Below are 13939 nucleotides of genomic sequence, written 5' to 3'. Positions count from 1 at the left end.
GTTTTTTACCTACAGCATCTTTGAAATTTGCCTGCTTTATCTTTTTCCCCCCATAATAATTTAAACATTTTCCTTATAAACATGCTGAAATGTTCTAGGAATACTCACAGTCGCTTAAAAGTTTTGAATGTACAGAAGTTATTTTAATAAACACCATCCTCATATGCAGAATATGCAATTTATTTTTATAATTTCTTTCATTGCAACCCCCCACCCCCTCCTGCGAACTGCATGGCAATTAAACATACATTAAACCCTTTCTCTGAAATCACTGGAAAGCAATACACTATTTTTGCAAATTTTAACTCTAGTTATGATTTAAAGATACAATTCACTCATCTAAGGATTCAGGGTAGACTTTACTACAAGACCTTTTAATCCGTGTAAACTGTAAAGCCTTCCTACAGTAAATAAAAATTACCACAAGTAGACATTGAATTCTATCAGTTCATCTCACTTAAAACAACGTATTCAAATAAAAATACATTACGACAAAGACATGTTCCTTGCTTCTACTGCTAAGGTTTTATCAATCAAACAAAATTTGAGTTCCAAGTGAACAAACTCTGTTATGAACCCCAAGATCAATCATGTCTTTCCCCCCTCTGGACTATGCTCAAATTCCTTGTAATGGAAAATATAGTTCTGTATACATGTAATTCTAACTAGATCTTAGTACCAAAGTTCTGCCAAACTATATCTCAATTTTCTGGTTAGCATTTATATTTCTGAAACTAATGAAAAACTGTATGAGGCAGATTTATAATTAAAGTACAAAGATAAAGTTCATGTAGGATATTATTTTCACTTTTTTGTCTAGACAAGCAGCATTTTACTTCAATTAGGATTAAAAAATAGAACATTTACAGATATTGTTAGCAAGAAATCTGGCTATAACTGAAGTAATTTTAGTTACTGTGTTCATTGAATATGGTGATATATCATGATTGCTAACACATGTGCATGTCTAGACACTTTTCCATACACAAATCCCACACATTAGTTGGGTTATTGTTGAGTTGTTGCAATTATAAACTGTAAATGAATTACATAGTTATTTTAAAAAATAGTTAATTTGAACAAAAAAAGTAATAGTTCAAACTGTCAGCTGTGTGCCAAATTTCTCAATGTAGCTATATGGAGCACACTACAGTACTTTTTTTTAAAAAAAAAAAAAGGGGCAAAGAAACTTCCAGAAGAAGTAAATTTGAGGAGAAATGGCAGTAAATAAGAGTAGCTGTTCCTTCCCTTCCCACTTAAAATCCCTGCAATATCTATTTTTCGTCTACAGAATTTCATATCAGCTGTTCTGCTGCTATATATGCCTCCAGCATACTGCCTTCCTCTCCTAGGAAGAGCCTAAACTAGGTTCCATGAGGTCATGCATTCCTCAGACAGATCAAATTATTCGGCTTTTTTTAAAAAAACGTCTGATTAAAGAAGCCCTTCATTTTGACTTTTTCCACACCACGCACGATAAATGTACTTGATAAAAGTCATAAAAGGGCCAAGTTTGAAGACCCCTGCAGTACACACACACACACACCTCCCTTCCCTTCCACCCAGTAAGGGAATCTACTAAGTCCTTTACAAGAGACACCGACTTTCTAAATTTGGACCACGAAACCTCTCGTGTAACTTAATTCTGAAATGCAAGATTCGGTCACGACCTGGCGCAACGACTTAACGTCGTTCTTAGAAGTCAATCTTGGGGGGGGGGGAGGGCTCGGCCACTTTGGCCCGACCGCACTCCCCCCTTTGAGCCAAATGCCCCGCGTGAGCCTTCAAACTACCACCTCACGCGGGTCAGGTTCGCCCAAACGGCTGGGCTACAACTGAGGCACCTCAGTCGAACCCTCCCGGCCCGTAAGCGCGCGCACGCGCGCAAAGCAACCCACCACCTGCGCTCTTTTTAAAGAATCAGTCCCGCCGTAGCGCGCTGGGCTTTCCTTGGAAGTACAGCGCCTAAAAGATGAATTACACTGCAGGGGTCTTCAAACTTGGCCCTTTTATGACTTGTGGACTTCAGCTCCCAGAATTCCTCAGCCAGGCATGCCTGGCTGAGGAATTCTGGGAGCTGAAGTCCACAAGTCATAAAAGGGCCAAGTTTGAAGACCCCCTGAATTACAGCGATGCGAGCCGAACAGGGCGGCGGCGGCGGGGGTGGGGGGTGGGGTGGGGGTGGGTGGGAACAAAGAGAGACTTACCTGTAAGCAAAGGAAGGGATCACCTGCGGGCCTACGAAACGGTGTCGTGAAGGGAAACCAGCCATCCACTAACACAGACTAGAATCATAGTACCTCTCTACTTAAGTTTTAATATGAGCGCGGACAATTGCCAGGGAATGACACCGGAGGTATTCGCCCGTCCAGCCACCCGGCTGAGTTGTCAAAATAAGAGCATTTCGCGCCCCCCTCCCTCCCTTCTCCACCCCGCCCGGCTCCCCCCCCCCCCGGCCATCCAAACTAGCGCCCGCGAGAAAGAGACGCGCTTGGGGCTGCTGGAAGGAGTGCAGAGTATTCCTTACGCTCGCGTATAATTCAGGAACGCGCAGCTAAATGAGACGGACAACTCGGTAACCGAGCTTGTTCACCTGAAGTTCGGTGCGGTTGGCTCTTTAGGCGAAAAAGAGGTTGTTAATCGGGCGCCTGCAGAAGCAGCGTGGCGGGAGGAAAAACGGAATTGGGATTGTCCGGATCTAACTATTCATATGCTGTAAACAAGTCATTTTCGGGCAAGGGCAACGCGTTGGCTGCCTGGGCGTGGGATCCCTTAAAAGCTAATATTCCAACACATATAGAAGTGTTGTCGCCCCGGCGATACTTGCTCTGAAGTCCGATACCGGCAGCAACAGTCGAGGGCATTTCCCTGCCCTCCACTGGCGAAAAACGCCTGCCGCTGACTTCATTCGAGATAACGAGTTTGATCCAGAAGTTTGCCAGCCGCCACTTAAAAAAAAAAGAGATTGCTCTGAAGGCCTCCGTACTACAGATGCCGTAGTAAGGAGTTAACTCTGCGTAGGGGAAAGTGCACGCGAAGCGGCTTTGTGGTTAGGACACAGGTGGGGAGGAACCGAGCTTATTGCACTTGCTCGGGAACGCGCGAAGGAAGGAAAGAAATAAAGAGTCTAGACTAGAGGTATGCAGTAAGCGGTAAAAAAAATTGGACTCGCGTATCTCGGAAAGTTGGAAGTGATTTCAGGGTCACGTAAAAGAAACCGCATTCTAGCTCAAGGGGACTTTGATTCTGAAGCAAACGCAAGCAGCGCTTCTATAGCGCCCGATCAGATTTCTTTCTTTCTTTTTCCCAATTAGCCTGCTGGCGCCCCTTTTGTTCAAGTGCCCTCCGTTTTTTCCTCTCTTGAAAAGAGCACAGCGAGCTGGTGGACTCAAGAAGTAGCTACCAACACATCACAGCCGAGGAGGAAAAAAATATAGCGCCCAGTACTCTTAATCCACACAAACGTACTTACATGCTCAAAATAAAGATCGATTCTTTCAGTCGTCTAGTCCAGGATACGCTGCACAGTGTACAGGCCAATAGTGACTTAGGTCTACAACTTATTTTACTTCAGATATGTAATACTGTACTTCCCATCTTCTGTCTAGAGCAGGAGTAGGCAACCTTGGCTCCTTTATGACTCGTGGACTTCAACTCCCAGAATTCCTGAGCCAGCCATGCTGAGGGGAAAGGGATTGGTTTCCAAGCTGAGCCAAGCCGGCTCAGGAATTCTGGGAGTTGAAGTCCACGAGTCATAAAAGAGCCAAGTTTGCCTACTCCTGGTCTAGAGCTCTCATCCAACCCAGCTTGGGGAAGGATATATTCATCCTTAGGTCCAACTTTCAAAGAGAGAGCTGTGTTGAAGTACAAGACTTTTGTGTCATCTGTTCTATAAGTCATAAGCTTTGCCTTTAAAATTCCTCAATACAGTTTCCATTTTTCCAACAGTATATGATACAGTACAGGTATCCTTGACTTAAAGCCATTCATTTAGTAACCAAAGTTACAATGGTACTGAAAAAAGTGACTTATGACCATTTTTCACATTATAGATCATTATAGCAGGGATCCCCAACCTTGGGTCCGCAGCATGCCAGCAACCGGGCCACACAAACAAGCAAAACCCCATTTGTGGGATGCAGGCAGCACACAAAACCATGCATACTCTGGTCCATGGAAAAGCCTTTCTGCACAGAACCAGTCCCTGATGCCCAAAAGGTTGGAGACCTCTGCATTATAGCATCCCCATAGTCATATGATCAAAATTTAGGCATTTGGAAACTGGCATGTATTTATGGCAGTTGTATTATCCTGTGGTCACCATTTGTAACCTCCCTAGCCAGCTTCTGACAAGCAAAGTCAATGGGGGAAGCCAAATTTGCTTAATAACTTCAGTGATTCACTTAACAACTGTGGCAAAATAGGTCCTAAAATTGGGCAAAACTCACTTAACTGTCTTGCTTAGCAATAGAAATTTTGGGCCAATTGTAGTCATAAATTGACTACCTGAGCAATTAAGAAGCTTTTTATAAGGTTTTTAAGCTTGAGATGTATTTTATGGATTTTATTTTTTCATAGAATATATACATTTATTCAGTTTTAATTTTATTTATCAGATTTACATCCTGTCTTGATTTCCCTCTTCCTATTTATATTTATGTTTTTTTAAAAAATGGGGTGCCACCCTTAAAAGGCAGATTTTCCCAGATAGTTTACAAAATACCACAAAATAATCCAATATAGAATAAAATGCAATACTTGAAGTGTATAACAATAAAATAATAACTCAAATTTCCTGAACAGTAATATATTAAAAATGAACACATGGATTAAAATGCCTGGGAAAATACTGTAAAGACATCTTTTACCCCTAAAGATGATTTCAGGCAATGAGAACTTTCAAGAAAAGGACGTCCTATTTCCATTCCAGATTATGACAGGCCTTACAGATTTAATGCCACCATCATGAATTTGGACCAGAAACAAAATGGGAACCAGTGAAAATTAAATTGATTAAGTGCTGTCTTTTGTCTTTTAGAGACCATACAGAGGATAGAATCTCTCAGAATTATGTCTCTTCAGTTTGGCCCTTCCAGTGCTGCCTTCACTGTTGTCATAATCAAATCCATATATTTTGGCATTGGCTGTCCTCTTTCTCTCTTCTCTTATCTTCAACTTTTTCCCCTGTGTTAATGGGCTTCTCAAGAGATTTGATTGTCTGCATGTGTCCAAAATACAATAGAGCCCAATAACTAGTGATTCAGGTGAGAATTCTACCTGAATTCTCTATTTCTACTTCATTATGAAAGTTTAAAAAGTCTCTCCCTCTCTCTGTGTTAATATAATACAGTATCTCTTATGAAATGTATATACAAAAGAAAAGGAAGGGCTGAAACGAAACCTCTTGGTCTGGAGGTTTTATTATGGAAATTATTTTTCTCTACATTTACTTTTTAATAGTTTAAAATGTAATACAGATGATGAGAGCTATTTTTTCTTACCTACTGTGGGACTAGGGAGAAGATGCCAGATCAAATAGCAGGAACAACCAAGCGGCTATCCCAAAGCAAGAAATAGGGCCAGAGGGTGTAACCCAAGGGATTTCTAAGACAGAATATTAAGATGTTTGTGAAATCATATGTTCACTACAGCACACATAAGATTATTAGCTTGCTACCTTGATGATACAAGATCATTAGTATGAAGACATGAGTATCTTCAGTTGAGTATAATCAGTTGAGTACAAAGGAAGAAACCCAGCTTTGGGATTGATAGCTGCTTGATGCCTCTAAAGTGATTCTACTGGCAGTAGAGATTATAGTCCAACAACCAGTGTATTATGAAGCAGAACAAGATTTAGCGTGATCCTGGCTTGTATGGTATCAGTCAGAATAAGCTGAGTGGAGTAACCGGACAATGGTAAAATCGGGCATCAAGAAGTCTTATTGAAGGCATGTATACTCATGTATCCTCATATATATATATATATATACATGTATCCTCATATATACATGTATATACATGTATATACATGTATATACATGTATATATATATATATATATATATATATATATATATATATATATATATATATATATATATATATATATATATATATATATATATATATATATATATATATATATACATGTATATACATGTATATACATGTATATACATGTATATACATGTATATATGAGGACCCAGATTGTTGGGGGCAATTAAGCTGACTTTGTAATAATGCCGCTTGGAGGTGTGTGTGAAAGCCCTAATAAGCAGGCATATACATAGAATGAAGGCTACTGCTAAGTTTGTAAGCCGCCCTGAGTCTTCGGAGAAGGGCGGGATATAAATGGAATTAAAATAAAAAAATAAATAAATATACTGAATTTTTGCAGATGTTCTTTAGCAGATTATTAGGTTCCAGGTAAGAAACCAAATAGTGTGTTTACCACTTTGTTCTGGAGAAACTCGCAATGAAAGAAGCATGGGGTAAACTAACATCAAATTTTCAGGAAGGAGAAAAGCTGCTTTCAGCCCATGACCTTTTGATTTATCTCTCTTCTTTCAATCAGAGTAAGTATTGACAAGTTTATGAGGATCCTCATGTTGCTTTCAGGATTAAGTATTAATCTTGGAGATAATCATCTGGAATTTTGATAGGACTGGCAGTGGAAGTGTTGAAGTAAATAGCAGATTTTTATATAATAGTGTACATTCTGTTGGTCCACAGACTCTTGGATGGATTTTCTTGGTATCATTATACCAAGAAATTGGTATAGTTACAGCACGTAGGACTTACTCCTATAAAATGTCCTAGAGGCATGAAAAAAATGCATTTGACCCAGTTTATAAATTCCTATCAATCATAGCAAGAATCAACAAAATGTTATTCATCTAGACACATGAGGCCTAAAGAGGAACAGGAAGTTGCCCTCTACATTAAACTCAGAGCTCTGAATGTCTGAACATCTTGGCACAGTGAAGATCCATAAAAATACTATCAAATTATGGTACAAAAAGATATAAATAATCTATTTTTTTTCTTTTTTTATAGAAGAAACAACTATGTCAAAAACTCAGCAACCAACTCAAAGTGTTACAAGAAGAGATCCTTGCAGAGATATCGCCTCATTAGTAGCTGTATTAACCAAGATAAAGTAAAAATAGTCATCCAGTATGGCAATAAATGGGAATATTCCAATGCCATCTAAGCAGACACAGAATATACTATATGTATGTATGTGTTAAAGTGCAAAGGACCATTCAAAGATCCTTTATAGGAATAGATGAAGATTAGAAATCAAGCTCAATATAATTAAATCAGAAATTGGCATTAGCTGAATATGTTTCCCACAATATAACTGGTTGAGCAATTTCCCTTATCGCAGCACGCAGAGTCTAAGTTTTAATGTGGGGTGTTGAAGTCTGAAAATTTAGGGAACTGGGATTAATCCCTTTTCCTAAAAATGAATGCAGAAAGTGTAAGAGACCTTTTTTAAAAACAAAAACAAAACCTTGTACTGCTAAGCAAATTAAATATATAGATCATATATTAGATTTAAATTTTAGAAACATGCATCAGCATGCATAAACATGGTTTATTTTGCAGAGGAAACCCAAAACCATAATATAAATTATTCATTAATAGAAATCACCCTTTCCCAAAATTTAGCTACCAGTTTTTCTTGTGCATAATGGTTTCTAAAAGGGCAATCTAATGTGAGAAAACGTCATAAGGAGAAGGTGACCCTCTGATCCAATTTACCACTCACATATTGCTGAACTGAAACAAGTAAAGAGAAGTGAGATCTGATTATGTAACTTGGTATATGTTATAAAAGTAGCCTTACAGAGCTGCTTGAGAAATCTGCTTACGTTTGTTTGGGTTGTATAAAAACCTGTTGAGTTACAATTCTGTGCAAGCTTAATAGGGATCACGTTGCGCTAAGTAAGTAGAATTTACTTCCATATAAGCATTCACCAAACTGAGCAGTAAATAAAATACAAGCTTTTGTTTAACAGAGCCAAACTATAGTCATAAGGAAAGAGTTTGGGTACTGAAGAAATATTTTAAAAGGAAGAAAAGTTTGTAAGCATATCTCATTTTACTTAAAAGAAACCCTGAAATTGGAAGGAATTACCTATATATCTAGATTAATATCAATTTATTGAATATCTGTGCCAAAATTTTTGTGATACAGTATATAGGATTTCTTCCTATTCATTTGTATAATTTGATGATGAAGTTTGCTGGTTACATAGCAATATTTATGACAGAAAGGACGAATTGAAGTGAACCACAGAGCAGATCAATAGACTTGATAGGCAAGTCAAAGCTAAAACCCCAAGTTGGCTGAGGAATTCTGAAAGCTGAAGTCTACATATTTTAACGTTACCGAGGCTAAGAAATACTATAAATAAATCAGGTACTTAGGTTTAAGACATTCTGCTTTGCCCAGTAAAGTTTCGGCCATGCCAGATTGGCACTTCTGGCATGGGGAAACTTTCCCTTGCCAATTATCCAGCATCACCTTTGGCTTAAAGCTGTATTCTATTTTCACTTTAACATGTGATGATTCTAAAGCTGATGCCTTTAAAATAATATTTCAATATTTTGAGCCCCAAAATAAACTTTAAATTCCAATGCAAGATGGCATGACTCAAAGAGGGATAGGTTTACTATGATCTAAGATAGATGGTCAGTGTAAATAGCTTTTCTAAGCAATTCTTGTTCTGGATGACTGGTGCCAACCAAAAACATAACAGCACTGCATAGTATAACTTCTAAGAACTGTTAAGTTATAGAGTTCTCTTCTAATAGCATTAAAACAATTGTGCAAATATAATCCATTTCCAGAATCCCTTTTGAAATAAACACAATCATTTGTTCTGCTTTTCTAAAAAATTATCACATTGATTCTGATCCTCATAATACTTCATTAAACTTGTATGCCACCCAACTCTCAATGATTCTGGATGGATTTCATTTCATTATCCTTTTTCTTACCAGTTTAAATCTATGTGTACTCACAGAACAATAATTAAAATGACCTCACTTGCCCTCTAAAAGGGCTCAGAATCAGTGAGACTTATTTCTAAGAGCTAATGCTGATAATATTCCAAATGGCATTGAAAACAAATAATAGTACTATATTATCATCTTTTGTTGTGTCTGTCTAATCTTGTTTTATTGAAGTTGAATACAAACTGATGGTCCTTTTGCACTTTGAATTGACTTATTTCTATAGTTGTATGTATGAGTTGGTACCTTAAATAACTCTGCAGTTTATTCAAAGGCAAACCTATAATCAAAACTGGGTTCTAGATTCCCATTTGATTCAGGTCATGGAATAAGTTTTAAAATGCTGTTGCAAGGATTCCTAATTCTGATTAAATTAGTTCAGGCTATATACTGTACAGACAGTAACAGTCCCAGGTTATTTTCAGCCATGTCTGCCATAACCAATACTAGCTATCTAGTCTTGTTTCAGCATTGGAATAGGGAAAAGTACACTCTTCCTTACAATATACCTGTTCTAATTCTATTCAACAATACCTCAAGACCATTCAGATTAATTTATATAAACCCTATTTCTCTGAAACAAAAGAATTAATGCTTATTATTTCAAATAGAGAGAGCAAGTTTGGTGTAGTGGTTAAAGCATCAGACTACAAATTAGGAGACCATGATTTCTAGTCCCATTTTAAGTGCAAAACCAGTTGGATGACCTAGGGCCAGTCACTCCTTTTCAATCCTAGGAAGAGGCAATGACAAACGACTTCTAAAAAAACTTGCCAAAAACCTGCAGGGACTTACTTAGGTTAATTGCCAGGAATTAATACTGACAAAGAAACAACTTGCCCCTCTTTAAATGGATGCTTTTTGTTGAGCAATTGAAGTGAATATTGCTATTTGCTAATGTATGTGATTTAAATAATTGCTCCAGTCTACCCGCACGGCACAGGAAAGGTGTGAAATTTGTCCAATTTTGGACAAAAAGGGAAAAAAACAAAACCACTGCATTTTGATTTTGGTTTCAAGAGATTTCTAGAGAAAAGAAGAGGGAAATTAAAAGGTGGATCTATTTACCTTCTGGGTTGTGAATCTAGCTTCCCATTCTTTTCTGAGTAACTTTTTTGGTGTGTACCCAATCTACAGAAATATAATGTATCCAACAATGTAATATATACCCATAAATATCTCAGAACAGACCACAAAACGTTGTTCCCCAATATTTTGCAAGGGTTGTGGGAGTGGACTGTAGATTGTTTGAAAGCTCTCAATGTTTAATGCATTAAAATTAGTATTTTAACTAATGGAAAACTCACTAACATTCAGTGATCTGGTAGAGATTTCCAGCAGGATAGTTCAAAGGAGCTTAATCTTCAGTTCAATTTTACCACCTGATTGAAATAATTATTTTTTGTGCCAATATATTATCTCATCTTTAGGTTGGACAATTCTCTGTTCTAGTTACTTATATTACTGTGAGATAAATACAGGTAGCCCTCAACTTACAGCCATTTGTTTAGCAACCATTCAAAGTTACAACAGCACTGAAAAAGTAACATGATCATATAGGTAGCCCTCACACTTACAAATATTGCAGTGTCCCCATGATCAGGTGATCAGTATTTGGATATGCAACAACTGGCATGTATTTATGATATTTTCAGCATCCGTGGTCATGTGATTGCCACTTGTGACCTTCCCAGCTGCCTTCTGATAAAGTCAATGGGGGAAGCCATATTTGCTTAACAATCGGAGTAATTCATTTAACAACCATGGCAATAAAGATTGTAAAATCAGGCACCACTTTGCTTAGCAGTGGAAGTTCTGGTCCCAATTGTTTTTGTAAGTCGAGGACTATTTGTCTATGGAGATTCTCAGTCATCCAGGTAATAGTTATCTCAAAGATGCTTTTTCACGAGGCAACTGAACTTTCTTATTTTTCTTTGAAGATGTTTCGCTTCTCATCCAAGAGCAGAAGAAGCTTATTGGATGAGAAGCAAAAGGTCTTCAAAGAAAAACAAGAAACTCCAGTTGCTTCGAGGACTATTTGTATGGCAGATTTGTTTCAGCCTCAACATTTTCTGTGTTCAGAATAAAAGCTACAAGTAACATCCAAGTTGGGCAAAATTTCTAAACATTCTACACAGAATTTTTAAATTAATCTCTCTTATGACTTGGTTGTAGTGTTGTATTCAGATCAAGTAGTTATATTTAAGATGATGTTTATCAATTCCAGAAATAGGATAATCAGACCTACTGAACTACTTATTACCTTCTATCAAAGGCAACCAATGATACTCTGTGCAGTGTCTAAGAAGATTGCTGGGTTAGCTATTTAGCAGACAGGGCAAGGGTTCAAGCAATGTTTACTACAGCAGAGAAAAATTTCTGTATTCTTGTTTTCTGGTTAGTGGGCAAATATAGGATTTTATAGTAGTGGGGCATTAGAATAGTAATCTTTCAACAGATCTATGGTCAATTGAAGCCATTTGTGGAAATCTTCGCTTGTCATTATGTTGTAGAGCAATTTATGCTGGCTCAGGAATCTCTGCCAAAGTCTTAATTCACCTACATGAAAAAATGAACACACCAAACATCTTTGTAATAGCATGCCTACACTTACAGGACAATTTAATATATGCATATACACCAACCTACCAGCAGCAGAGCTTTAAAAATCCATGCATGCTTGCAATAGTTTTTAGCAAAAGCAACTGATAGGGATCGAAGCAACAATCTTTACTTAACTTACCAATCACGTGAATTGCCAGAGGGATTTTCATTAATACCAGGAAAACCGATGCTCTGCTTACTATAATTCTGACACTGGGAGCTTTCATGTTCCACTTCATTTGCTGGACCAGAGGCATTTTGTCCACCTGCATCAGAAAACATGTCCTCTGCCTCTCTTCCCATTGCTACAAATTGACTGTCTGGTACAGAACTGATGTTCATGTTGGTTAGCATATCTGTCAACAAGGGAGCAGATTCAAAGGTTCCAATTTCTTCTGTTGCTGAAACTGAAAAATATAGATCTAGGTGACATACAAAAAAATAAAATGAAAGGCGATGCTTTGTACCTCGATCATTGCTTAAGGTGGAAAATGATTCCAAAGAGCTTTTATAACAATTCCTCTTTTCATCTGAGAAATTCCATGCTATTTTCATGTTCAAATGATTTCAGGTGAAATTTAAATTTATTAAGTGCTGTCTTTTGTCTTTTAGAGACCATACGGAGGATAGAATCTCTCAGAATTATGTCTCTTCAGTTTGGCCCTTCCAGTGCTGCCTTCACTGTTGTCATAATCAAATCCATATATTTTGGCATTGGCTGTCCTCTTTCTCTCTTCTCTTATCTTCAACAGTGGTCATTTAGCTACAGACACTTTGAATAGGAATCTCTATGAAATTTAATATATAACCAAGAGTTGCTTGGTAGATAGATGGGCAGCACATTAATTTAATAAAGAATATAACCCAGAGCTAGTAGAAGAGAAATAAGATAAGTGGTTTCAATAAGGTAAATAGTTTCAAAAAGACTTATGTACGTTTTTAGAATGATCCCAGACTTGGCTTAAATAAAATTGTCATTACAGGTATGTACATTTTACAAGTATGACTAGCTGTGTGCTGTATGTATTAATGTAGTCCAATATGTTTGTATTCTTGTTGGGAGTCTCAGGAATATTCTGCCTGTCTAGCATTAAGAAAAAAAGACAGCTTTCTTTTAATGAAAATGATGCATAGAAGCTATAAATTAAATCAGTAACAGAAATAAACACGAAGCTTCTTAGCTTTTAGACATGAACAACATGATCTATTATATGAAAATTCTCTAGTCTTTCTTTCCTTTAAAATTCTTTCAATTCTTTCAGAATTTCTTTTAAAAATTCTTTCCCTCAAAACTCTTTCCCTCAAAGGGAAAAGGAAAAGACTCCAAACTTACCTTCAGGAACCCAAAGAAAAGCACTGGATGCTATAGCCCCCAAATCGTTTTCAGCAATACATATATATATTCCAGAATCTTCAGGGAAAGCTTCTGTTATCACCAAAGAACAAACTTCCTCTGAGAAAAGCAAAAGGTTAATAAATAAATGTACAATAAATAAATGAATAAGCACAATGTCATATTACAGACCCACTTATGTTAGTAGGACCTGATCTTTTTCACAAATTTACAATATATTACTACAAAGAAACCAGTTTCATGATGAAACACAAAAACTTCTTAAGTAGGTGAACTTTATAAATGGTGTTCTTAATTCACACCTAGAATTCTGCAGAATGAGGTTAAAAAAAGTTGGGGGAGGGGAGGAGGACAACGATCAGCACAATGACGATGTCAACTTCTGAAATGAACCTGGCTGAAGCCATCTTTGTCGTTTTAAGTTGCCACAGGTTGGGGAAAAGGGGAGAAAGAGACCAAAAGCATTGCTAGACTAAACACAGAGTGGTAAACAAGGTCATTCCCAAAGGAGCTGGAAGGTGGAGAGAAGAATTATCACGTAGCCCGCCAATTGCTTTTATTGGGTAGCATGATAGAGGGGAGGGAATTATTACATTTAGTTACATTGAATCCCTAAGGGGAATTTTAAAGTTGGTTTCACTTTTGACCATGCCGATATTATGTATCCAATAAACATGCTATACGGCATCTTCTCTAAGGGCTCACGGACTCAGTTTATAACCCCCTCACTTAATAAAACACTTGGGAAATACTTTTATATACAGCTACTGTTATAAGATTATCACCATCATTATTACTGCTTTTAATGCTTTTATTTGTAATGCTGGTCTGTAACTAATAAAAAATTGATTGATTGACTACACAGTGAGAAGAACAAAACTGCTGTATACATTATCGTACGCCCAAAAAACCCCAGCAGTTTGAACACATACTACCATAAAAGTGCCCCAGTGA

At 37.3% G+C, this 13939-nt stretch overlaps 1 protein-coding gene across 3 annotated transcripts in view; it reads right to left on the bottom strand.

Moving 5' to 3' along the window:
* MYOT (myotilin) overlaps window positions 1-13939 on the bottom strand; it is a 63244-nt gene that overhangs the window by 24716 nt on the left and 24589 nt on the right. For 2 of the 3 annotated variants that reach the window (XM_081316766.1, XM_081316767.1), the window contains exon 1: window positions 2208-2398. Coding sequence is in view for 1 of the 3 variants with exons in the window: in XM_081316765.1 (XP_081172891.1) it covers window positions 11771-12038; window positions 12965-13084 (388 nt within the window). In the remaining 2 variants the exon portion in view is untranslated. Of the gene's footprint in view, window positions 1-2207; window positions 2399-11770; window positions 12039-12964; window positions 13085-13939 lie in introns of those variants that run through there. The other variant, XM_081316765.1, reaches the window with a different exon arrangement.

This window comes from Vipera berus, assembly GCF_964194415.1.
Source record: "Vipera berus genome assembly, chromosome: 2".
Taxonomy (NCBI): domain Eukaryota; kingdom Metazoa; phylum Chordata; class Lepidosauria; order Squamata; family Viperidae; genus Vipera; species Vipera berus.
The sequence above is the reverse complement of the archived record's forward strand: the minus strand, read 5'-3'. Positions and strand labels throughout refer to the sequence as shown.